The sequence below is a fragment of the Tamandua tetradactyla genome, chromosome 24 (genome assembly GCF_023851605.1).
Source record: "Tamandua tetradactyla isolate mTamTet1 chromosome 24, mTamTet1.pri, whole genome shotgun sequence".
NCBI lineage: Eukaryota > Metazoa > Chordata > Mammalia > Pilosa > Myrmecophagidae > Tamandua > Tamandua tetradactyla.
This window is the reverse complement of record NC_135350.1, coordinates 25,923,390-25,951,320: the sequence shown is the minus strand read 5'-3', so window position 1 is coordinate 25,951,320 and position 27,931 is coordinate 25,923,390. Positions and strand designations below refer to the sequence as shown.

At 40.1% G+C, this 27,931-nt stretch overlaps 1 protein-coding gene across 2 annotated transcripts; it reads right to left on the bottom strand.

Annotated features, from left to right (window-relative positions):
- Positions 1–1,959: 1,959 nt before the first annotated feature.
- Positions 1,960–27,494, bottom strand: LOC143668130 (alcohol dehydrogenase E chain-like). 2 transcript variants are annotated; one of them, XM_077142741.1, is made up of 9 exons: positions 22,545–22,789; positions 10,873–10,974; positions 10,120–10,258; positions 8,316–8,403; positions 7,997–8,216; positions 7,379–7,639; positions 4,643–4,778; positions 3,899–4,037; positions 1,960–2,265 (listed from the first exon to the last, which is right to left on the bottom strand). In XM_077142741.1, exons 1-9 carry the CDS (start codon positions 22,560–22,562, stop codon positions 2,241–2,243), a joined length of 1,128 nt encoding a protein of 375 aa, XP_076998856.1. In that variant the 5' UTR covers positions 22,563–22,789; the 3' UTR covers positions 1,960–2,240. The 2 variants fall into 2 exon arrangements, with proteins under 2 accessions (XP_076998856.1, XP_076998855.1); XM_077142740.1 differs by lacking the exon at positions 22,545–22,789 and adding an exon at positions 27,302–27,494 and having other exon boundaries at positions 1,961–2,265.
- Between the last annotated feature and the right edge of the window lie 437 nt (positions 27,495–27,931).

The window sequence follows — 27,931 nt, the reverse complement described above, 5'->3', positions numbered from 1 at the left end:
TAAACATTTAAATACATTGCTTATAAAACCAGTGAAAATAAATTGCCCACAACAGAAATGGAAAATATTTATCATAAAGAATGCTAAAAGAAATCAACCTTAGTTAATCTGGTTGACTAACCCATAGTAAGAAAGGGCTGTGGATTTATTAAAAGCAAGGAAATTCATATTTTAGCTGCAACTGAATAGACGTTGTAGTTGACTCTGTAGTTGTTAATTTTAACTTTCAGTGGTCACTGCATCTATGCATTAATTACTTTAAAAAAAATCTCTATGTAGTAGATTATTGGTTTTTAAAAATCCTTGTGTTATTTTTATTTCGTCCACATTTTATATGTTCTCTCATGGCAGTTTTAGCCTAATTTAGCAGTGAAATAAACCTATTTGATTTTTAAACATTAAAAAAAAATAAGTAATAAGGGAGAAAGGGTAAAATAAATTGGGTAGATGGAAACACTATTGGTCAAAGTGAGGGAGGGTTGAGGTGTATGAAATGTATGAGATTTTTCTTTTCTCTTTTTATTTCTTTTTGTGGAGTGATGCAAATGTTCTAAAAGTGATCATGGTGATGAATACACAACTATGTGATGATATTGTATCATACAATAAATATGTACATGATATGTATATAGAATGTATGTGTGTGAAGATTTCTCAATAAAAAAAAAAAATAAAAGATAAAAAGAATTCATCATCATTGCACCAGTATAAAAAATGGTATATAAAGACAAGGGAATATTATTCAATTGTAAGAAGGAGGAAAGTTTCCTAGACTCAAAAATCCAGCTGATATTCCCCATTTCATATGCCTCTCATTTGCACAGTGCATTTTTAGGACAGTAACACTATTGTGTACAATATCATGATGGTAAAACATCTGAAATATTGCAGTTGTAAAAAACCCATAGAACTGTGCAAAGCAAAAAGCAAAAAAAGAAACACAAAATATTCCATAGACTTTAGTTAATAATGATAATGTATCAATATTGGCAATGAATTTCTCAAATGTATCAAACTAATGCAAGATGACATTAATAGGAGAAATTGCCCATTGGTGTGGGAGAGAGTGAGTATATGGAAAATACCATCTGTGCAAACTTCATGTAATCTTGAAAGTGCTCTAAGAAATAAATTGCATACATCAGACTATTGCCAGGCATGTTCCTGTGTTTCTGAACATAGTTCAAGCAATGTGCTGGATATAACTAACTCCTGAAGAAATTAAACCAAATCAAGTTGAAAGAGAATGTATAAGCCAGACATTGAAGGTGGCATCCAGACCCATATCACAGGAAGGTTGCTAAAGCAGATGCTCCACATGAGAATTTGTAGAGTTCTAAGGTAAAGAGAACTTACCTTAGATATGTGGACCTGAATTTTTTTCAATAATCTGTTCATAACATTTCACATATAAGTTGAAACAAGGTTTGCCATAAAGTCGATCATCTCTTAATAATTTAAGACAGATGGTCTGAGTTATTTCTTTGGATTTCTCTGTCCTTGTTCTGAAGAGCTAGAATGTTAAATTGGTTTTAAAAGATATAAAAGACTTGGGGGTGGGCAACAGTGGCTCAGTGGCAGAGTTCTTACCTGCCATGCCAGAGGCCCAGGTTCAATTCCTGGTGTCTACCCATGAAGCAAAAAAGACTTTGGATACATGTTTCTAGTAACAGAAACATCTGGTTCTATGAAAACAAGGAATGTATAAATGTTTGAATGGAAACAAAAGCACTAAAATGAGTTTCCTCTTTTAGGTAGTAAATATACCTCTTATAGGTATTAAAAATAGTACTTTTAGGAAACTGATTATTGTAAATCTTTAATTTTTGTCTAGGTGGCACTGGAAGTTTAGCCTTTGCTTGAATGAATACTGTAGATTTCTAACAAAGCAAGTTCCATATTTATTACATCTAGCGTAATTTGAAATGATTTCTTTCATATATTTTAAATAAAGTAAACTTTATGTATGTTTTATACATAAATATACATGATTATGTTAAGAGACTTTAAGATTTAAAATTTTCACACATCTATAATTATAGTATTTCATGCCAACAAATTGTTTTTAGTGTTAAAAAACAAACAAAAAAACGGTTTCACAGAATTTCTGTTTCTTTTGGAACGCTCACATGTTTATTTATTGATAAGCTCTCTGAAGGGTAGGGTCAATACTGGTGTTAGTCAGGTGTTCCAGCTGATGACAACATGGTGCAGTCAGAAGATAGATGCAAGTGATGGCCTCAAAATGTCAGTATGGTACGGATACTGAAATAGAAAAGGAAATGCATTAATTATTTTCACATCAGATATTTGATCTCTTCCTCCTGAGAGTCTATGGAGGATTTCTTTGTCTCAGTGGAAGCCTGGCTTTTTTCTAGCCACTCCATTCCCATCCCTATACTTTCTAGTGCAAACAAATAAAAGGGAAACTCATCTTTTACTTGTTCTCTCTCATGGTTTCTTCAAATTAAAGCTCACACATCACCTTGTGATATACATCCTTATAAACTTCATTCTATATTAGAATCTCCAAAAATAACTTTTGAAATTCTGAGTGCCTGGCAAATTAGCGAATATAAACCAACAGTGAGTAATGACTATGGGTAAATTCTTGCTAACTACCATGAACTTTGTAGGTACTTTTCATACATTAACCCATTTAAACCTCAAACTAACAAAAATGCCCACCATGGGACAATGACTGAAATTTGTTGACTACTGTGATCAACTGTATACTTAAATGTGTGTGTGTGTGTGTGTGTATATATATATGTGTGTGTATGTAAGTATATATGAGCTCTTGTGAGTCAGTGTACTATATTAGAAAATTAATCAGCTTTGCTAAGAAACAGATCTACCTTTGAATTCTGGCTCCTGTGCTTACTAACTGCATGCCCTGACTGAGTTTCATCTCCATTCTTAAATAGTGAAATTAAGACTAAATAGCAGTATTCCTTGGGAATCACATGAGGTGATACAGATAAGATCCTTTGTAGAGTAGCCAAGGATATGTGGATATTAGCTTCTTAGCTTTCTCAAAAATATACTTGCATATTTTTGTCAGATACATTATCTAGTATAATATTACATCCATGTTGCCTAAGATATATTATTTAAATTGAAATCCTCATGGGAAGAGTGAGGGTGAAGTAAAAGCAAGGACTGTTGAATTAGAAGGTTGGGTTTGAATACAATTGCCTATTACTAGTTGTGTCTCATATCAAGGCAGATGACAAAATTCATCTTATTGGGTGATAGCAAGAGTCACATGTTAGAGGGTGAAAATGGTTTCTTATATTCTAAGCAATTTTCTAAAAAAAAACATTTTGAACCCTAACCCTTTCCAATAATTTTTATTTGTGAACATATTTTTGAATACTACAAAATGAAATAACAGTAATAGTCAGTGTCTTTTAGGAAGAACTACTAATATTTGTATGGGAAACAATCCCAATGTAGCTCTGCTTACTTCTAGAAAGAAATTTTGGAATGTCCTGATTATAATCTAAATATCCATCCATTAATGCTCAGCCTGTATTAGGGGCCAGGCAGAGGCTGCAACGGCTCCATGGTCTGATGATGACTGTGTGACTCTGATCCTTTTTTCTTTCAAGGCTGAGTGTCCTACTCTCAAAAGGTTGAATTGCTCTGATCTTGCATATTTGTGGCAGCCACAAAAATTGGCTTTAACAGAATTGAAATGAGAAGTACCATTTCTTGGTTCCTCACAATTAGATGTAAAATATTCTACATGCAAATGAACTGGTAGGGAAAATCAAGCACTCCACTTTTATTCTCATCCTTCTACTTCTTATAGACATGTCAAATTTTTGAGCAAATGCAATTTTCTCTGTAAACCTAGTCCACCCTATAAAGAGAGAAGGAAACAATAATCTACCTCTTTCCAGAGCGAAGTAGCTCCAATCCTTCATTGATTTTTTCAAAAGGTAAAACATGGGTTATTAATGAATCCAGGGGAATCTTGTTGGCCATAACATCAGCCACAAGTTTGGGGACAGAATCCTTACTCTTAAAGCCTAGAAAGAAGAAGATATCATTTGTAGATTCAGGCAGCAATCAGTAGAATTGGAGAAGAGAGCTTTCAATTATAATTAAAATCAAAATGTATAAAATGAGCTGCATTGGACAGACTGCTATAACTGGGGTTGATAAGCGATAATGTGCTAAATATCCTTGTGTAGTAAATTGCATTTTTTTTTTGTTTACCCCTAGTATACTAGGACCCTTCATTATCAACACTCTTATAGAATAATTATAGTTCAGATGATTATGCCCAAATTCAGCGAGTCAATTTAGGGTTATCTAATTTGGGTAAAAAATGTGGTCATGAACTATTGCTATGGATTTCCTGGGTACTACTGAGTATTTCAGTGCCTTATTGGATCACCAGTATCAGAATAGGTATTGCTATACATCTCAGCTAGTTTGGGACATCAGATGATGAATCTTGGGAACATCAGTATGCATTCATTTTCAATCTAGTAGATATTTAGCCTACAGATGTATCAGGACTTTTAACTGATCTTTTACAACATTGCTTTTCAAACCCTGGCCTTATTATTTGTAAAATGGAACAAATCCTGCTCAATAAGAATTCATCCCCTTAAAACTAATCATATACCCCCAAAAATTGCTCCTTTCCAGGTGCGTCCAGTCAACAGCAACATAGGGTTCATGGAGAGGTTTTGGGAACCTGGAGGCACCCCTACAATGACGCTTGTGCCGTATGACTCGTGACAGCATGACAGCGCCTCCACCTGGAATGAAATTAATATTCAGCATTGTAAAATAAGTCCTTTGATAGTTCCCACTCATGATACACTTAAGAATTCATGTAAAATCAACTTAGATTGTGAGTAGAAATTTTGTGTTTTCCTTCTTTATTCTCCTTTGTGTGTCTGTAATTGCTGTGGCATTAGGGAATGGGCAGAAAATACTTTTGGATGAGAGAATTAAAGGATGTATTGTTTGTACATACATCCTTTGTATGTACATGTAATAATTGTACTTTTATTATAAAGTATTAAAGAGGAAAACATTATTATAGACATAGATAAAGTTGGTCCCCCCCAAATCGTAATACTTTATCATCATGTGTATCTTAGGTCCATCTACGAGGTAGTTAATAATTTCTCATTTATTTATTTAGCAGTCACTTTTAGCCTCATACTTAGACCAGGTATTTTGATAGTGAACAAAACGTAATGTTGATTACATCAATAAAATTTGTCTCTGGTCTCCTTCATTTACTTCCTTACTTCCTTTTAATGGATTCTTACTTTAGTATCTATCTCTAAATTGGACATATTATGTTACATTTATCTCCCAAAATGTATGTTGGCTTTACTTTAAATTTCACCCATTATTTTGAAATTTAATGGCCTTATTTTCCATTGAGGTTCTGAATACATTCTCTAGTAAGAAAATTGTTTAGGATTTCCCTGTAATGTGTACTTATTAATCTATTGGGTTTGGAGTATGTTTTGGAAGATCAGATATCCATAAAATTTGTACATTTGACATCATTAAATAAAGTAACAATCTATTTCATGTGAGAATATGGAAGAAATACAATAAGAGCTTAATCAGAAAAACTTCCATCTTGCAAAAAGTTGGATTCTCTTGGAACTTCAGTTGTCAATGGGATATTTTCCTAGATCAGTTCTGCAAAATCATTACTCTCAGAGTGCTATTCTATATGTCTAACATTGCTTGAATATATGGGGTAATGTAAACAATGGGGATTGATTGATGCAGGGACTCTTTCTTTAGGTTCTAGAGAATTCTAGTTAGGTGCAATAGAGCTAGAGATATGTTATCCGTCACAATTCATGATATTTATATTTATATGAAAATGATATCATGGATACTCCAAAGATGTTGAAAGCACTTCAAGGTTGGAAATAGTATCTGAAAAGAATAAAACCAGCTAACATCTATTGAGTGCTTTACTACTAGCCAGTTGGCAGTAACCTAATTTTCTTGAATGTAATTGTAGTAATGCTATTTTTTGCATGTAATCCTGTGCTGGTTGAAAAGGATGTATGCCCCCTAGAAAAGTCATGTTTTAATCAAAATCCCATTTCATAAAGGTAGAATAATTTCTATTTAATACTGTATGTTTGAAACTGTAATCAAATCATCTCCCTGGATGATGAGATTTACTCAAGAGTGGTTGTTAAGATGGATTAGGTAACGACATGTCTCCACCCATTTGGGTGGGTCTTGATTGGTTTATTGGAGTCCTATAAAAGAGGAAACTTTTTGGAGAATGGGAGATTTGGAGAGAGTAGAGAATGGTACAGCACCATGAGGCAGAGAGTCCACGAACCAGTGACCTTTGGAGATGATGAAGGAAAATGCCTCTCAGGGAGTTTCATGAAACAAGAAGCCAGGAGAGAAATTATTAGATGATGCCTTGCTTGCCATGTGCCCTTCCAGCCAAGAGAGAAATCATGACTGTGTTCACCATATGCCTTTCCAGATGAGAGAGAAACACTGACTGTGTTTACCATGTGCCCTTCCACTTGAGAGAGAAACCCTGAACTTCATCAGCCTTCTTGAACCAAGGTATCTTTCCTTGGATGCTTTAGATTGGACATTTCTATAGATTTGTTTTAATTGGGACATTTTCTTGGCCCTAGAACTGTAAACTAGCAACTTTTTAAATTCCCCTTTATAAAAGCCATTCTGTTTCTGGTATATTGCATTCCAGCAGCTAGCAAACCAGAACAAATGCTTTGAAATATGTATGACTTAAATTTGTTTGGTAGTAAAATCTGTCATAGTTTTTTATATCAGACATATAATTGGCTGACTATTAAGTGCCAAGCACCATGCTGTCTGTTATGGGGATATATAGTGAAACATTAAAAGTGTAACTTTCTTCAAGGCATATTTAGATTAATAGAATGATTTTTTGGTCTAAAAGTGATCATCATTATTTTTAGTCAGAGTATGACATGTAAAGAGAAATCTAAATTCACAGACATTAAAAATTAACACATTTTTAAGAGTATGGGAAAAATGCAATTTTCTGAATTCGAAGGCAGAATATTTATTATTTATATTTCCTTCATTTTGAGATTTTTTTTACCAAAGTTAATAGAATAACTTTATAATGCCTTATTATAAAACAACCTGTAATGGGGAACTTTGACTTGAGACATTTTTCCTTAGCTGATAGAATGAAGGATTCCTTATAACAATGGATAAAATAATCATCAGTAAGAAACAAGTGATAGAAAATTGCAATTCATTATTTAAAAATAGTACTTATAAAAATATTAATATTCTGCTATTTAAAAATATCCCCTTGATTAAAGAAGCATGAATCTGGGCATGTCATGGTACATACCATGGTGTCCAGCCGACCAACGGCTTCGAAAGAATAGTCGACACCACCCCCAGTCATCTCCTTCAGCACCTCATGGATGGGTTTCTGGAAGTCCTGAGGGTTGATGCACTCAGTGGCCCCCACCTCTTTGGCCTTTGCAAATTTATCCTTGTTGGTATCCACCCCAATGATCCTGGCTGCTCCAGCTGCCTTACAGCCAATGACGGCAGACAATCCGACTCCTCCAAGGCCAAACACAGCACAGGTGGAGCCTGAGGTGACCTGCAGTTTTGGAGAGGACAAAAATGGAATAAGAAGTATTGTTAGGAAACATCTAAGCTGGATAAGGTGCCGCTATTGAAGGCTATCAAAATTACTTGTACTCTTATGCCCAACTCTCCTAACTATCAGCAGCTTGTTTTTTGTCAGGCAGGTGACTGGTTTTTTAGGATAGGCTTGCAATTCCTTCTGGGGGCATATTCTATCCTTAATCACACCCCAAATTCTAAGGTATATATAAATGTTATATGGTAACGGGGAAAGCTGGCACAGTTTAGAGGAATGATCCAAGATTCCTGTGAGAAAGATGTTTCTGAGAACTTGAGTATATGTGGGGTTAATGCATCTGGTTATTCCTACTTTGGCAACTTTGACTGCAGACCCATAACCAGCAGGAAATCCACAGCCAAGGAGGCAGACTTTCTCCAGTGGTGCTGCTGCATCGATCTTGACCACTGAGATCTCATCCACCACTGTGTACTCAGTGAAGGTGCTGGTGTTCACGAAGTGGTAAATGGGCTTCCCTTTGCAGGTGAACCTGGTGGTGCCATCCTGCATGGTCCCCCGAGGGTTGGTCAGACTGGTCAGTGTAACAGAGACAGAAACAGAAGGGCATGAGGCAGGAGCTCACCTGATGTGCAAATGCATTGGCCCTATGTGCAAACTATCAGAAACTTACTCATTTTTCATGCAGAAATTGGCTTCTGGGTGTTTACAAACAGCACATTTTCCACACTGGGGTGTATGCAATGGGATGACTTTATCACCTGGAAAAGGATAAAACAAATCCTTTAAAAATTTCTACCTAATTATTGCAACCAGAACCTACAGTTTTGATGTATATATTAAACTTATTTGTTTTGGAAGCATCTCCCAATAAATAGTGTGCAATCACCACTGTATCCTTGACTATCAACAATGCTTATCAGTTTGGTTTTTTATTGGCCTAAGGATTCCCAAAGAAGAAATGCAAATGTGGCAAACAATCTGAATTTGTATTGTTTCTACTTTATGAATAATCATCCTTTATCATGTCTAGATTTCTGCTGGGTCTCTACACATTTTTTTCATATAATCTGAGTTAATTAAACCTTCAGTATTCTCACTGTAAGCATTAATATAAATTTTAGTTGCAAGCTAACCATTAAAATGGAGATGTGATATTTTGTAATGCTTGAAGTGCAATAATAGTGAGTGTTTTCATAAATATGATTTACAAAATCTCTTCGTTATCTCTATTTTGAAGGTCATTTAATTTGGTTCTTTTCCTGGAAAACTAACAAGAATGCATTAAACAAGAGGAATTCAAGATATTTCTCTGAATATCCTATTCATTTCCAAGTCGGGCACTTTCTTGTAGAATAAGAAATATGGCTGAAATGGATTATACAGTTACTTAATTTTTGAATTATCTATGTTTTCTCCTATGTTGGAGGGAGCAGGGGTATATAGTAAAGGCATCACTTTATTTTTGTAAAAAGGAAATAAAAGTTCAACCTCAAACAAATAACTTATTTTCTTCTCTTCATGGGTCATTTTAACATATATTTCAAAGGGAGAGCTTATGTCTACTGGTGTTTAGAATAAAACACCATTTTTATTTTTAATCAACCAAGCTACCTATTCCCTATATTCAAAATAATGATTGGACCATTTTATCTAATAGATAACATTTAGGTGGAAAGGATAGTGTGGATGTTTTCCATCATATTCACCCCTTACCTAAATATTTGTGAATATTAATACACAATACAATTAAGATATTAAATACTAAAAATGAAATATTTAGTCAATAGTTCATAATCAGGCATTTTTATCAATGGTTAAAGGTAATAAAATAGACACTCTTTGGGCAGCATGTGTTCTGCCATGACTCCTCTATCTGGTCTGTTTCGTTTGTTCTACATTCAAGAAGGGAGGCCACATAGGAGGAAGAATCAGTGACCAGGTTCCACTGCTGGACATAAATGGTATCACGTTGATGCAGTCTTAGCTTCACAGCCTATCCTGTGAATTCAGTGAATCACGATTCCCATATACTAACCCAGAGTCTTGGGATGTAGACATTTTGTTATTCCTTGACATATAGTTTTTCCCTTGTCCCATTTATTGTTTTGTTTTGGGACCTGAAGGAAGACAATGCTTAGGAATACTAAAATAATTTTAATTAGACAGCAGTCATGCTGTCTCCTTGGTCTTCCAGTGTCCCAGGATCTAACCTGGTTCCTGACATCCAAGAGGGCTCCATGAGTCACTGTTGAAGGGGAGAATCATGAGGTCTGTCCTGGGGACCTGCCTGGACATGTGAAGGAAGTCAGGCAGGGAGAGAGAAACAAGGACATTCCTGTCTAGTTTCAGCTCCACCATTGGCTGCTGTTGGGACCTGTGTAGGTCTTACATGTCTCATTGTCTCAGTTTCGCTCTCCACGCTGCTTGACCATGGAGGCCTGAATGCAGACACATTCCCTGAGTGAATCCTGTACCTGGTTTGACTGCAGTCACTCCCTTGCCAATGCTCTCCACGAAGCCAGCTCCCTCGTGGCCTAAGATCACAGGAAGTGGTGTGACAAGAGACCCAGTGACACCATGGTCATCTGAACGACAGATTCCTGTGGCCACCATCTGTGATGGAAAGGGAAAATATTTACATTCAGAAAAATGTATTACCCACTACTTCTCTGAATTTGGGTTTTTAAAGAAGTTTCAAGGATTTTGCTGATTCCTCACTCTGACCAAATTAAACATTGTTTATCCTTGATATTGTTCAATATAGACCCTCAATTGATTTCCTTTCCTGCTTTAAAAATATAGAATAATCTGTGAAAAAATTTTCTCTTTAATATGTAAATCTTATTTATAATGTACAGGAATGCATGCTTTTTACTGTAGTAAAAATTTAAGATTAGCACCTAGAAAATGACCATTTATATTATATAATCAAATCCTAACCAATTTTTTTGTTAATATATTTTCCTTTGCAGTTTTTTTTTTTCTGAAGAAAGGCAAACTCTTTATTTTGCTGGGGGAATAAATACATTCCCTGCTCTTTAACCACTTCAAAGAACTTTGATGATACCTTTACTTAACAACCAATATAATCCCATTGTCTGGATTACCATGATTTATATATGGAGCTTCTCTTAATGGATTTTGGTTGTTTCCATATGTTTATATTCTCTGATTTTTAAAAATTATATAAAACCTCAATTAAATAGAAGCAGAAAAAAGTGTTTCACCTTAATGCGAACTTCATAAGTTTTGGGGGGTGCAACCTCCACTTCCTCAATGGAGAAGGATTTCTTTACCTCCCAAAGCACAGCAGCTTTGCATTTTATTATCTGGAAAATCAAACAAAAAGATCATTCTAATTCCTGCCCTCCCTTCAAACCTGGGATTTTGCCTTTTCATCTTTTTATTCCAACATGTAGTTTCAAGTCTATACAAAAGCTGCTGTACAGAAACGAGGAATCTCTCTTTGGCAAAAGAATAAAAATATTAAACAAACAGACGAACTTATAAAGAATAAAGAAAGAAGAAACAGACTTAGCTATAAGAAGACATTGAGATAAAGTTGACTATTATTCTAAATAATTCTATATGTTTATTCTTTCTTTCTAATTCTGTCCTGAAATTTGTGGTTTATCCACAACTGTTGGCTTGTGTATGGAGTCCTGGGTCACCACTGTCAGGCCTGGCCCGGTAGCCTCTGGCTGGAAGGCCCCCACCCAAACTAGAACCCATGAACATCCAGGCATACAGCTGTTCAAACTCAGTCAATCAGGACCTGCCCTGACAAACAAAGGACCCCCACGGCACACGGCCTGTAGTTATGCCCCCAGCCCTAAAGCATGGGAAACTCCTAACCTACCAAAGGAGGCCCCGTAGGCATCGTCAGCACCCCCCACTAGCTAGCCTATATCTAACCCCACCATTCCTAGGGGGACGGGACTTCCCTGGCCTGCACCCTGAGCACTCGGACCTGGGAACCTCACCCCGGGACAATAAAATTTCAAACTCGGACTCAGTTTCTCTGATTTCTCAGTTGGCTACCATCTAAAACCTGACATTTTGGTGCTGAAAACCTGGGTGGAGTTTCACTACCCCTTCTGGGGGAACTGACTCCTCCTTATTGGACGGACCTGGGACCCCTCTGCTACCCATCAGCTGGCCTGTTCTCCAAGCGGACTTTTACTGACCTGTGCCTTCCGAGCCGGTGCATTATCCCTTGCCCATACCTCGGTCTTGTCGCTGCTGGAGGGACCTGTCCATAATCGCGGCTGTGTCAGGAGACCCTCTCTGTCCGAGTCGTCCTCCAGGGATGCCTGGAGGGCCTCTCGGTATCCTGCCGTTTCCAGGAATGTGAAGTGTGGAGACGTCCTCACTCTCACTCCTCCCTGCCAGTTCCCCAGGGGAACCGGGTTCCAATAGCCTGGCCACGCCTCGGGATGCCGCGACTTGGTATGACTATTTCCGGACTTGACCTACATTATGGGCAACCAGAAGTCCTGCCCGGACCCAAAACCCTGCTCAGATGTTTAATCCACCATATGGCTAAATTGGGCATATCCATAAAAATGAAAAAGCTTATCTTCCTGTCTACCATAGCCTGGCCCCAGTATCCCCTCCCAAATGGGTCAGCCTGGTCACCTGAAGGCACCTTAGATTTCAAGATCTTCTCTGATCTGGACACTTTCTTCCAACAGACCCTCAAATGGTTGGAGGTCCCATATGTCCAGGCTTTCTGGCATCTAAGATCCCGGCCCGATTTATGCACTACTTGCAATACCGCTCATGTTCTCCTTGTAGAAAAGAAACCCTCACCCGCTCCTTCCCTTATTCCTCAGTCATCCTCGCCTTGTGCTTTCTCTGATGAGCCGGAAGAGCTTGCCTCTCCTCCAGCCCCTCCTGCTAACCCCCTTCTCCCTCCCTGTGCCCTGGAACCTCTTGCTTCCCCAGTCAGCTTGCACACCCGGTCACATGGCCCTCCAGCGCCATGTTCTGTTCTGGCGCCACCCTCCACGCTCCTTAATTCCTCATGTAAAGTCACGGAAGCCGAAAGCATGGTCCAAACACCCCTTTGTCCTCAATCACGTGACCCTCCGGTGCCTTCTTCCATATCACATGTCCCTCTGGTGCCATCTTCCACATCACATGACCCACTGGCGCCATCTTCCACATCACATGACCCTCCGGTGCCATCTTCCACATCACATAACCCTCCATATCACATGACCCTCCGGTGCCATCTTCCACATTACATGACACTCAGGCGCCATCTTCCACATCACATGAACCTCTTGCGCCATCTTCCACACTCTGTTGTCCTCTATCACATAACCCTCCAGCGCCACCTTCTGCCCCAGCATCAACTTCTGCACTTCTCTGTCCCCTTTGTGAATTCGCGGGAACCGAGGGCGTGGTCCACTTTCACGTTCCTTTCTCTCTCTCTGATCTAGTGGCTACCGAAAAACACCTGGGGTTCTACTCTGCAAATCCTGAGGCATATATTAAAGAGTTATGTCATTTAACCCAAGCTTACAACCTTGCCTGGCATGATGTTTATGTAATCCTGTCTTCTACTCTCACCCCTGATGCACGCAGTCATATCATAGCTGCCTCCCTGCGCATGCGGATCAATTACACCTGTCCAATCCTAGCATGCTGGTTGGTGAGACCGCAGTTCCCATGGAAGAGCCAAAGTGGGACTATCAGGTGGGAGGGGCCGGACACAAGCACTGGGACCAAATGATTGAGTGCATATTAGCAGGATTAGAAAAGACAGCCCCAAAAGTTATTAATTATGATAAACTCCAGGAGGTTACCCAAGAAGCTTCAGAAAACCCTGCAGTTTTTCTAAATCTTACTGAAGCTCTGATTCAGCACACTAGGCTAGACCCCGAATCTCAAGCCAGAGCCATGGTCCTAGCCACACACTTTATAACTCAGTCTGCCCCAGACATTAAAGAGAAATTTTAAAAGGCCGAGGATGGCCCTCAAACCCCCATCCATGACCTGGTGACCATGGCCTTTAAAGTCTTTAATAGCCAGGAGGACACAGCCAAAGCCACTCGGCAGGCCCACCTCCACCAAAAAGTAAATTTACAAGCCCAGGCCCTAGTAGCAGCCCTAAGGCCGGCAAATCTTCAGCAACCAGGAAGAAGGGGTTCACCGAAAGTGGCAAGGAGCACTTCACTGGGAGCGTGCTTTAAGTGCGACCAGGAAGGACACTGCTCCCACCAGTGTCCACACCCCAGGCCACCCACCAAGCCGTGCCCAGAGTGCAAGCAGCACAGGCACTGGTGCAGCGACTGCCCAAATTGGTAAACTGGCTCGCCCTTGGCACCTCAATACAGAGTGCCAGCTTGCCAACCAGATGAGGCACCAGCGCTGGAACTCCTCAACCTGATGGATGACTGATGCAGCCCAGACTCAGCAACCCCTATCACCCTCACCGAGCCCAGGGTAATGCTACAGGTGGCAGGTAAGTCCATTTCCTTTTTGGTGGACACGGGAGCCACCTATTCAGTTTTGCCTTCTCATTCTGGTTTTAGCAACCCCTCCCAGGTCTCGGTGGTTGGAATTGATGGCAAAACCTGCCAACCACAGCAAATGCCACCACTGTCGTACAACCTCGACCAAACCCCCTTTTCTCACTCCTTCCTCATTTTGCCCTCATGCCTAACTCCATTACTAGGGTGAGACATTCTCCAAAAATTGGGAGCCTCAATCCAATTTGGCCCTCTTTCCCCCTCCTGGTGGCGGGACTCTTCTTGGCAGCCCTCATCCCAGAAAAGGGTCTATCTCCGCTGCTCCCACCAGACATAGTTGACCCCAAGGTCTGGGACACTTCAGAACCTATAGTGTCCACACATCATGTTCCAGTTATTATTAAACTCAAACAGTCTTCCTGTTTTCCATCACGGCCCCAGTTCCCAATCTCCAAAGCTCACTGGTTAGGACTGAAACCTATCATTGACCGCCTATTAGAGCGCAAACTTCTTATTCCATTCAGCTCTCCATGCAACACCCCCATTTTACCGGTAAAGAAACCAAATGGGGACTACTGTCTAGTCCAAGACCTCCGCCTCATTAACAAAGCTGTGGTCCCCCTCCACCCCATCGTTCCTAATTCCTATACCCTACTATCACAGATTCCTCCCCCAACTACTCACGTTATGGTCCTAGACCTCAAGGATGCCTTCTTCACCATTCTGTTACACCCGGACTCATTTTTTCTGTTTGCATTTACTTGGACAGATCCCCACACCAACCTGTCCCAGCAACTCACTTGGACAGTCCTCCCCCAGGGATTCAGGGACAGCCCCCATATTTTTTGGCAGGCTCTTGCATTTGATTTACTCAACCGCAAACTTCAACTGAATGCTCTCTTGCAATATGTGGATGACCTCCTCCTTTGCAGCCCCTCCCTATCCCACTCTCAGCAACAAACGGCTACCCTCCTAAACTTTTTAGGCAAAAAAGGGTATTGGACTTCTCCTGCCAAAGACCAAAAAAGCCAAGCCTCAGTCTCTTACCTAGGGCTAACAATAACTCCTACCACCAAGCAAATCACTGTCAACCATCGCAAAGCCATTATGGCTCTGCAACCACCCACCATGGCTAATGAAATCATACCCTTCCTCAAGTTTGTGGGATTCTTCCATCAATGGGTCCTGTTCTAGTTTGCCAGCTGCCGGAATGTAACACACCAGAGATGGATTGGCTTTTAATAAAAGGGGATTTATTTTGTTGATTCTTCAGAGGAAAGGCAGCTAACTTTCCACTGAGGTTCTTTCTTACATGGAAGGCACAAGATGGTCTCTGCTGGTCTTCTCTCCAGGCCCCTGGGTTCCAACAACTTTCCCCAGGGTGACTTCTTTCTGCATCTCCAAAGGCCTGGGCTGAGCTGCTAGTGCTGAGATGAGGAATACCGAGCTGCTTAGCTGTGTTATGCTGTGATCTCTCATTTAAGCACCAACCAATTAAGTCAAATGTCACTCATTGCAGCAGACACGCCTCCTAGCTGACTGCAGATGTGATTAGCAACAGATGAGGTTCACGTACCATTGACTTATGTCTGCAGCAACAAGACTAGGTATGCTCACCTGGCCAAGTTGACAACTGCATCTAACTAACACAGGTCCCCAACTTTGTGCTCCTAGCCAAGCCCCTTTATGCCACAGCAAGGGAGACGCCGACCGGGCCGCTCTCTCAACCAACCATTGTCTGGAAAGCATTCAACTCTCTGGTTGTGGCATTAACAGCAGCTCCTCCATTGTCTCTACTGAACCCCTAATGTCCCTTTCACCTCTTTACAACCGAAAAACAGGGAATAGCTATTGGGGTCTTAGCACAGCCCCTAGGACCAAAGCACCAACCTGCAACCTACTTGTCCAAACAACTAGACACCACAGTTAGGGGATGGCAACCGTGTTTATGCGCACTTGTGGCGGCTGCAGACCTTATGAAAGAGGCACTTAATCTCACCCTTGGCCAACCAATCTGTCTTCTCGCCTCACTGGCTAGCTTATCTGCTTGCACACAAATCCTTAGAACACCTAGGTCCCTCACACATCCAAACATTTCACCTCCTCTTCATAGAACACCCAGCCATCAGCCTTTTATTTATTTATTTTTATTTTATTTTTTAAATATTTTTTTACATGGGCAGGCACCAGGAATCGAACCTGGGTCTTCTGGCATGGCAGTCAAGCATTCTTGCCTGCTGAGCCACAGTGGCCTGCCCGCCATCAGCCTTTTAACCTCACCATGACTTAACCCAGCTACCCTCTTCCCGGACCTGCCTATGGCATCTCCTCCTATCCACTCCTGCGTAGAAGTGTTAGACAGTCTAGCCAAACCATACATACATATTTCAGATCAGCCTCTGCCCCATCCAGACTTTACCTTGTATATAGACGGCAGTGCCAACATCACAGCCAAGGGACAACGAATAGCTACCTATGCTATTGTTACGGACTCTGCAATAATAGAGGCCAAAAAACTCCCCATAGGATATACCTCACAGAAAGCAAAACTGACTGCACTCACCCGTGCCCTTACCCTCTCAAAAGGGAAAAAGGTAAACATTTACATAGAATCGAGATATGCTTTCCTTATTGCATACCGTCATTCAGCTATATGGAAAGAACGAGGCTTTCTCACCACAAGAGGATCTCCCATAATAAATGTTAGCTAAAGCTCAGATTTGCTCACAGCGCTGCAACTCCCAGCAGCAGCGCCAATTATTCATTGCTGAGGACATCAGGCACAAACCTCCTCAGTATCAAGGGGTAACGCTAAAGCTGATGCAATAGCCAAGTCTCTTACTACCTCACCCTCCCAACCTTCTACTATACTCTTCCTACAAACAAAACACAACCTCACTACACTGAATCTGAAAAAGAAAACCTATTAAAAAGGGGAGGCAGTATATCACAGGAAGGGTGGATCCTCCTCCAGGGAAAAATTGCTATCCCTCAGCTCCAACTACTACCTCTCATTACTGAAATCTACCAGTCCCTGCACATCGGGCCAGAGGCATTGCACTGCTTTCTCTATCTGTTCTTTTCCTCCTCCCTTTTACTACAGGCTATTAGGAGGACACAAAAGACCTGTCTTACCTGCTCTAAAACTACATCCCAAGGTGCACTCTGACCAGGGCTACCCACTCACCAGTTACGGGGCCATCTCCCTGGACAAGACTGGCAGCTAGACTTCACCCACATGCCCACTCACAAAAAATTCCGTTACCTCTTAACATTTGTGGATACCTTCTCAGGTTGGATTGAAGCCTTCTCCACTGCCAAGGGGACTGAGGAAACAGCTGCTTCCCTTCTACTCCAGGAAATTATTCCACAGTTGGGTTTACCCAACACCATCCAGTCCGACAATGGGCCGGCTTTCATCTCTTGCATTGTTCAGCACATAATGTGGTCGCTGGGAATCGTGTGGAAGCTCCACATCCCCTACCACCCACAGTTGTTGGGAAAGGTAGAGCGGGCACATGGGAGCATCAAAACCCACCTAACCAAACTAGTGATTGAGATAAAACTTTCCTGGCCCAAACTTCTTCCCTTGGCGCTAATTCGCATTCATGCTGCCCTGCGGGAGCCCACAGGCCTTAGCCCATTCGAACTCCTGTATGGTAGGCCGTTTCTTCTCCCCAGCCTCCCTACTAATCCACCTCCCCTAGCAACGTACCTACCTTATCTCTCCCTACTAAGGGAACTGCTCTGGGAGCATGCAGACCGAGCCCTGCTGGTTATAACAGGTAATTCTACATGTCTGCCCAGCAAAACTTTACAGCCAGGTGACAGTGTCCTACTCCATGAATTAAAGCCACAATCTTTACAACCTAGGTGGTCAGGCCCATATATAGTCTTACTAACCACCCTACAGCAGCAAAACTCTTGGGACATAGCACGTGGAGTCATCTGTCTCATCTTAAGCTTTGCCCACTGACCTCATCAGACCGGTGGAGGGCCACTGCACTATCTCCCACCCAAATTCACCTCACATGCCATCATGGGCTCCCACACAATTCTTCTCCTCATTCTTCTTCTCTTCATGATCCCTAAGACCCACCGACCCGACACGCAGGTGTATGCCTGGGAATTCACCATAAAAGAAATTTGGGTCGCAGGATCCACAGAACACTCTCAAATTATTGTCCAAGCTACTTGTCCAGAGGAAGGGTGTCAAAAGCCTATTTCCATTATCATTGATCAGGGTAAAAGCTGCCTCGATCCGGGAACAAAAAACGCACTTGCGTTATGCTTCCTTTATAAGCATCAACATGGCTACTGCCGCAGGTGGCCGGAAACATATGGAGGATGTCCTTACTATTCCTGCAGAATAACCATACCCTGGGCAGGTAACAGGTACTGCTGCCAAACCTGGATTGCTCACTAACCTACCACCCCAACCAATCCCTGGAATTAAGAATAGCAGACCCATGGAATCCCAGATGGGAAAAGGGTGAAGCAGCAGCGGTCTATAAAGATCTCAGGTGGTCCCCCCGACAGGGAAAATGGCTCATAGTCCAAAGTCATTGCCGAATAACTGCCGAGCCAGTAGACACTCTGCTGGAAATCAAAGATGTAATCCAGCAAGGTGAAACCCAGGCCCAACAAATCTTGCAATCTGCAAAACCCTGAAACCCTTTCACCTGGAAAAATTTTTTATGCTTAATTACAAGCACACTCAATACCACTCACATTTTTAATGCCTCTACCTGCTTCATTTGCACCTCCCTTGAAAAGCCTCTCTGGGCAGCTGCCCCGTTACCAGAGGCCCTTAATACCAGCATGCAGAATGGGCATGACCAGCAATTTCACTCCTTTCTAGTCCCTCTACTCAAAAGCCACTTTTCTAGCTTCAGCATTTGTTATATTGCAGCATAATCAAACTTCACATGTAACACAACTATCACGGTGGAAAAGACACTCCATGCGGAAACACACTTCTTCTGGTGCAATGGGACACTTACAAAAACCATAAACTCCTCCTCTCCCCTACCCTGCATCCCAGCAACTCTAGTTCCACAGCTAAACCTCTATGGGGAAGCTGAGCTGTTATCTCTTCCCCCTGATCCTCATAGCAGGTGGGCAATTTTTCTACCTGTACTTGTAGGATTGTCTCTTGCTTCTGCAGCTGCTGCCACAGGTGTAGGAGGGGTTGCATTAGGCCATAGCTTGACGGCCATGGCAAACTTTGAGGACAAACTGAATGCAGCCATTGGTGCCTCAAAGGTGTCCCTCACCTCCCTTCAAATCGAATCACCTCCTTGGTGCAGGCAACCCTACAAAACTGAAGAGCACTTGACCTCTTAACAGCTGAAAACAGCGGCACTTGTTTATTTCTGTAGGAACAATGCTGCTACTACATCAATGAAAGTGGCTTAGTAGAAGAGAACCTCAACATCCTGATGAAACTGCAAAAAGACCTTAAAGAAAAGCAGGCTGTTGTCCAGTCATCCTCCTGGTGGAACTCCCCTGTCCTGATGTGGCTAACCCCAGTACTCACCCCATTTTTAGTTTTCTGCCTACTGTTAATGCTCATTCCTTTTGTTTTAAGGTTCCTACAAGAGCGTCTCAAGGAACCCTCTTGGGTGACAATCAATCAGATGCTGCTACACACCTATGCCCCCCTTTCAGTCAAAGCACTGACCAGCTAAAACCCCCTACCCAACGATGCCCCCACTCTGCAGGAAGTAGCCAGAAAGACTACAATGCCCTGTTATATCAAAAAGGCTGGAATGTAAGGCCTGGCCTGGTAGCCTCTGGCTGGAAGGGTGCCACCTGGCTGGAAGGCCCCCACCCGAACTAAAACCTGTGAACATCCAGGCATACAGCTGTTCAAACTCAGCCAATCAGGACCTGCCCTGACATACAAAGGACCCTCACTGCACACATCCCATAGCTATGCCCACTGCACATGGCCCTTAGTTATGCCCCCCAGTCACTGCCCGTATCTATGCCCCTGGCCCTAAAGCAGGCGAAACTCCTAACCTACCACAGGAGGCCCCATAGGCATCGTCAGCACCCCCCACTAGCTAGCCTATATCTAACCCCGCCGCTTCTAGGGGGGCGCGACTTCCCCAGCCTGCACCCTGACCACCCGGACCAGGAACCTCACCCCGGGACAATAAAATTTCAAACTCGGACTCAGTTTCTCTGATTTCTCAGTCAGCTACCATCTAAAACCTGACACCCACCACTGTGCATTCTTGTTTGCATCATGCTTTTGGCACTTAGCATTGCAGCTTTGTTTAATTTTTAGATGTGTGTGTCAGGCATTCCTTCCAGATTACATTTGCACCAAATTACAACCATGCACTTCCATATGTATACTAATATATTTTAAAATAAGAGAACTGTGTTTGTGTTTGAATTTCTAGCTACAAGAGCTAAACCAGAGATGTGTTTCAAAATAAAAGTTGAACAGTGTTTGAGTTCAAATGTTGCAGTCTTTGAGAATATATTTTAAGTTCTTTCCATTGCTCTAAAGTGTGGTGTATACAGTTAAGAGTGCTTTTAAATAGCAAATTGTGATAACTGCAGATAGGAGAAAAACAATTTGATTGAAATGTATTCCTTTGAAACTCATTAACATGATTATTTTTCAATTACTTCCAATTTTCAAGCTTTTTCTTATGGACAATGCAGCAGTTAGTATGCAAATTCTTAGGAAATGTACACTTATGGTGGTAGTTCCTGACTGTTGGTGTCTATGACAGACCGGCACATTGTGACCTATTCTGGGGTTTTTCATGCTTGATGTTTAACCCTGACGAGGATGCTGCCAGATCCCTATATTGGACTATTAGTATTATTTTCAAGATGCAACTACTGAGGCTTGAATTGACTGAGTAATTTTCCCAAACACCATAAACCGCTGTTCAGAGAATTAAGATGAATCTATCATTATCTTTTTCCCACCTCATGGTGTCCAAGTACTTTCACAGAACATTAAATAACATCATCAACACCAGTAACAGTATTGGCTAATATTTATCGAGATCTTTCTATGTAGCAGGTATTAATCTATGTGCTCTAGAGTATTAATTCATTAAACTTTCACAATCACTTTATGATGTAGGTATTATTATTATTCCTATTTAATATTTGAGGTAAAAAATGCAGAAGTGTAAACATATGAAGCTTATCACAAAGCTAAAAGTAATTGATATTGCATTATAGGCAGAAGGATTGATCACATATTTATTTATCATTTTCATTAGCAATTGGTTTACTCTTTTGTTCTAGGAACTCTTTCCTATTATTTCTTTTTAAGCTGCTATTTGTTGTATTTAATCTTTCCTTTTCCTCGCTATCTTTCATTTTGAAATGTACCATTGTATCAATTCATCTGGAATTGTATTGGTACTCTCTTACTCCATTGTATTGGAGTAAGAAAATTGACAATTGGCCACTCATGGGATTGTCTATCCATTTTATGGAAATAGGCCTTCCTAATGTCACAAAGTATCCATGTAGAAGCCTCAGAAACTTTAAATTGGGTTATTATAGCAGGATATTATATAATGTGATTCACTCCTAACATAAAATGTAACAGAAAGACTTGCACAGGCTTTTTGCAATTAAAAAACTAATTGATTATATTGAATGAGCACATGCATTTCTCTAACTTGCCAACACAATGAACAACTAGGAGCCTCAGAACCAAATATCTCTGTTTCCAGTTCTAATAAGTAGTTTGAACTATATCAGAATTAATTTTCTGAAACCTTGTATTGACAAGATATTGTTCTACAGAATTTTTAAAAATGTGCAATAATGAAACATTAATAATCAGAATTTGTGTAGCTGTTGACTGCTTAACCTTGATGATTTTCATACTTTGAAATCAAGGTGCATTTTGTAAGAGGCTTTGTATTAAATTTCAGAGGATATTTTTAGATTTCTGGGAATCAAATTACTCTTATAAATCTTTTGTCAGACAGACTGAACATTCCTGTGCTTATAAAGAGGATATGATTACACAGATTAGTACATTTAAATTATGTTTTGTAATACAAAGATAATTTACTAATTAAAACACTTTTAGATTTCAATTTATAAGTTACTCATGATTTGCTTGGGTAAACTATCACAATAACTAGTATGTGCTAATTTAATGGTAGGAAAGAAGACAAACAGATGCAATACATCTGATAAAGTTATTTGAAAGTAGCCTATTTCCAAGTAGTTTAAAAGCATTGTATATGGTAGCATAGTTTTATATTTTATAATATGTTGCTTTTAGTTTAAATAGAAAATTTAAATTATTCTTTAAAAACTGTACACTTTTACTTTTTATACAATAAATATAATATTTTATATTTAATTATTATATATAAGAGAAATTAACTTCAAAATAAGTTTTGTTGTTGCTATTTGCTTACTTTTCCTGCTGTGCTCATGTTCTTTCTGTCTTCTCTTCAGGCTTTGTGAATTCTTATGGACTAAGCAGATATATTGCCAGATATTTTGTTGCTTTAGTAAGTCACTTCAACCCATGTGATCTCCAGTCTTTAAGGCACAGCTCCAGTTTCTTCTCAGTCCATGTTGAATTAGTTAGGGAAGGATGCTGAGCCAGTATTCAAAACCGGACTTTGTGAATGTCAAATTCAGATAACATCTTTATGTTAGGTTAAACATTTCCTTGCACTACTATTTTTTTTTTTGCGGGGGGGGGGGGGGCGCGGTGCATGGTCCCGGAATTGAACCCACATCTCCTGCATGAAAGGCAAGCATTTTAGTTACTGAATTACTCATGCACCCCCTGCACATAAAGTTTAATCACTCTCATTTTCCTGTTTGTCCTTCCTCATTCTCAAAAAACTAGTTCTGTTTTCCTTTTATCTGCACTAAACTCCAACTTGTAATCTATTTGTTGCAGCAAGATACTGGGAGTGAAGAAGCAGGGCAGATAAGGCAGGGCTGAGAGAGCTACCAACTTGAAAAAGGTGTTTGATTCAGAACCTTCCTCTGCAGAGCAGAGAGTCCGGGCATCCAAAAGGTTGCAGCAAGTTACTCACTGTGCCTGGCATTTCTGCTTCACTCAATACCAGTCAACCGTGACTGGGAACCTCCCTATGCCTGGCAGTAATCTAGGTAGTATGGGCATGGCAAAGGTGAGTAAGAGACTCTCTGTCTACCCAAATAGTCAATATGGGGAAGGGGCTAAATTCATGGCTTTTGGGTCCAGGCTACCCAATCACTTCCTAGCTGTATAAATGTGGACACAGTATTTAAATGTTCTTTGTCTTAGTTTCCTTTTCTCTAAAATGAGGATGAATAATAGTACCTCCTCACAGGACTGTTTGGTGAATAAATGAGAAAATCGATATAAAGCACTTTTCATGGATCCCAACAGAATGGAAAACTGTCCATAAATGTAGGCTACAATTATTATTCATGAAAGGGCACAATCTATGGGCAAATGAGACAGGTGAGCAACCAAGCCTTTTTCTATGTCAGCCTGTGTAGGAATTACTGCATGTGAGGTATAAGACTGTGCTTTGGGAGCAAGAAGGGTCCATGCGGTGTTGTGCCCAGAATAAAAGAATCTGAGTCTGAAAAAGAGTTTTTGTAGAGGAGTAAGCATTTGAACTAGATTTAACTTATCTTGGAAATTAGGGGAAAATCCTTACTTTGTCATTTCTGTTTCCTTTGATTTATTGTAACTACAATGTGTAGAGTTTCCCAGGCATGTGTCTGTGATTTTTCTTTAATCTGCAAAAGAAGTCCTGTAATCTATAAGACATATTTCTATTCATTTAGATGTATCTATTGCAATAAAACTATAACATAAAGGACATATTTCTCTAGAATTGCCAGGAAAAATTTTATGATTAGTTCACAGCTTTGTGAGTCAGGTTTTATGATGTAGTTCTTGAGAGTCATGCCAGGGCTGGCAAGCCCTTCCCCAGCAGAGCTGCAAGAGAGGTCCTAGGATTTCAGGGCACTACTAGTTAGAAAACATTTGAGGAAAGTAGGAAATTCCAAATCTTTGGTCTGTACTTCAAGGCCCTTCATCATCTCCAGAAGTGTCTGCATCTGATCCCATGGAAACTGAATTTACCACTTAACAGAATGAAAGAGATTTTGCAGATATGATTAAGTTAAGGACCTTACAATGTTGCATTTATACTGCATTTACCAGGGATCCCTATCTAATCATAATGATCTCAAAATTGGAGAATCATTCCAGGCTGTTTAGAGAGGCTGAAGTGTCTTAGAAGGCCATGTTTGTTTCATTCATTTTCTAGTTCATGGGACAAATTAGTACACATTTTCTCAGCATTTAGCAGGAAGGCAAGAAATGGTATCCAACATTGTATCATCTACTTGAATTCATAGAATTAATTGATGAAATAGATATTATCACCATGCACATTTTATAAATGAAAACACTGAGGCTTAGTGAGTTTCCCTAAATTTCTCAAAGTAACATAGCATAGCTAAAGGAGGAACCAGAATTCCCAGAGGCTTAACTCCAGAGTCTATCACCTTCCACTAATCATCATCTTCCTTATCATCATCATTATCACTTTTACTATTGTTCTGTACCTTTGCAATTGCTTTACATTTAACAACTCATTTATACCTCACTATATGAGATAAGTGCCCCTATTATCACTTTTAAAAGATGAATGTTTATCAATAGTGTCTGTTTTGGTGCTCAAGCTGCAGGAGTGCAATATACCAGAAATGGGTTGGTTTTTATAATGGAGATTTAATAGCTTACAAATTTACAGTTCTAAGGCCATGAAAATGTCCAAATTAAGGCATCAACAGGATGACTTCACTGAAGACAGGCTGCTGACATCTGTCTTTCCTCTGCTAGGTAACAAGGCACATGACCAGCGTCTGCTGGTGTTTTATTCCCAGGTCTTGCTGTTGTTTTCAGCCTCTTATTCCAGGGGACTTCTCGCTGAGCTTCTGTCCTCTCTTAGCATCTCTGGTGCTTTTCTCTCTAAGTTCTATCCAAAATTCTCTAGGTGTTTCTCTCTGAGTTTTTATTTTATCCTCATAAAGGACTCTAGTAAAATGGTTAACACCTACCTTGGGCACATCTCAGTTGAAATAACCTAACCAAAAGGTCTGACCCACAATAGGTCTGCACCCAAGGGAATAGATTAAAAGAACATGGCCTTTTCTGGGGTGATAACAGCTGCAAACAAGCTTCATTAGTGTCCTTGTCACTGAAGCCACTCCTTGACTTTCCAAGTACAGTTTTCCAAAACATGTCAACTCTCCTTACATCTAATATGCTACTACAATAAAAATCTGCTACTCATTATTGTTTGAAGATTTTGGAGAGATGAAACCAAATGCCATCATATTTCCTTCCACTGATAGAGGAATTTCTTTCATTCTAGCTTTTCCTTGATATCTAGTTCTCAATAACTTGACTTCAGAAATACTTAGTTCTGAAGGGTCTTCTCAACATCTCCCTCCCACCCACTTTGTAAGATGATGTCACCTAGGAAGTATTTATTATTTTAATTTAGAATAAACTGAATTTTTTGCTTTGAAATTGTAGCTATAGCCCTCAAGACAATTGGATGCTTCCAAAAACACTGCAAATTACTGTTTGCTTGGTTAGTGGGTGTTCTGAAACATCCTAATTCAATAAGTATTATCTGGTGATATTCTGATCTTTCAGTCATCATAACACGACTGAGTTATTTGTTGACAGGCTACATACCTCAAAGAACGAGCTTGGAAAAGGACACTAGATATTTTTCTCTTGTGGTTATCTTTGTACGTGAGTTAGTGAGCAACATCTGGGTGTTCTTGATGTTTGTGATATCGCTGTGCAGATTCTGTGCAGGTATTTTGAGGGAATGAAGTTAACATTGACGCTGCACTCCTATCCCCCACGACTTCTCTACTCCCCTTCATCTAGGAAGGAGGGGGGTTAGAGGGCTAGCCTTTGTGCAACCAGAGGGATTTTATGCCCACTGTCCTGTCACATGCATTTGGAACACCCTCTCCTTTTGCTCTATCCCACAATATCACCACCAATATAAAAATCTAAGAGAACCAGCAACAGGCAATGTCCCATGTCTTATTTCTGGGATATTCTTAAGACTCTCTTGACCCTCAATATTTCCATTATTGTCTTTGACATCATAAGCAAACTATTTCCAAATTCACATGGCACCTTGCATTTACACAACACTTCCATGAGCATCATCTCTGTAATCTTCCTAAATATTTAAAAGGTTGGTGGAGTAATTTTTATAAATAAAAGACAAAACAGGCTCAGAATGTGTGAGTGACTCACTGAAGTTAATACAGCAAACAGAATATAATTTTCTGTAATAATGGCATCTTCTCTATAATATCAAGTAGTTAGTGGATTTGCTAACAAATAATGCATTTGGAAATAAATATATGACTTTACTTTTCAAAATACCTGAAAGATAAAGCTCAAAATACAAATGTTCAGCTGCAACTGGAAAACAATGTCAAACTGGTAGCATAGTTTTTCTATATTCATATTATTCAACTAATTCCAGGGTAGAAAATGATTTAAGACATAGAAGCCAATAGATTGAAAATAATATTGTAAAAATGTACATCTATGTTTTGGATGATTGTGCCATTTCTTAGTAACCCAGTTTATATCCTGAGTTCCCATTGGCTTCATTACTATCTCTGTACTTCAAACAACCTTGTTACATTTTAAATTACCTTATACCTCAATTCTAAGTCAGTTCTAATCAAGAAGACTATTTAACCAGTAAAGCATGTCAATGAGTAAGAACTGCCAATGTTTCAATATGGCTCTAGGAATAGTTCAGTTTTCTCTTTAATATCTGAACCTCACTATATCATATGTAGCCAGAAACCTGTTTTTATTTCAAAGGAAGTTCTATATTCTCTGTAAGATAACAATAGAAACAATAAAAACCAATTTCCTTTATTTTATGAAAATGATTGGTGTTTCCCTTGAATTACTAAGAATTTTACTGAATTTCGAATCTCTAGAACCTCTCCATATATACATCTGAATCTGTACGGTCTCTTGTAGTTTTTACCCGAGACTTGAATATTTTATAATATTCAATGTATTAGTTATTGTTCTCTAGAGAAACAGAATCAACAGGGAACACTTGCAAATATAAAATTGATCAAAGTGTCTCACGTGACTGGGGGAACACAGAGTCCAAAATCTGCAGCGCAGTCTGTGAAGCCAACGATTCCAATGGAGGGTCTGGATGAACTCCACAGGAGAGTCTTGCCAGCCGAAGCAGAAAGAGAGAGTCTGTCTCCTCTGAATCCTTCTTAAAAGGCTTCCAGTGATTAGAGTGAGCATCATTCATTGTAGAAGACACTCCCCTTGGCTGATTACAAATGCAATCAGCTGAGGATGCAGCTGAAGTGATTGTGATATCTAATCCTGTGAAATGTCCTCATTGCTACAGACAGGCCAGCACTTGCCCAAGGAGAAAAACAGGTACCACCACTTGGCCAAGTTGACACAGGAAGCAGACCACGACAGGATGGAAATAAACAGGCAGTGGGAATAGAGAAGAAGTCTATGGCTTCATGCACAATAGCTTGTCATGTGTGTATAGAGGGCAGAGATAATGAGAGTTCCCTCCAGTGGGCTTCAATTATTAAGGGAAGCAAGAAATACAAAAAAGGGTATAAAGTCACAAGAAAAATGTTTGCTCAATGGGAAATACAACACATATAAAATGATCAAGAAGAAGGGTTTACTGACCTCAATTACACAGCTAATGTATGCCATTTCATCTGACTCACATGCCTT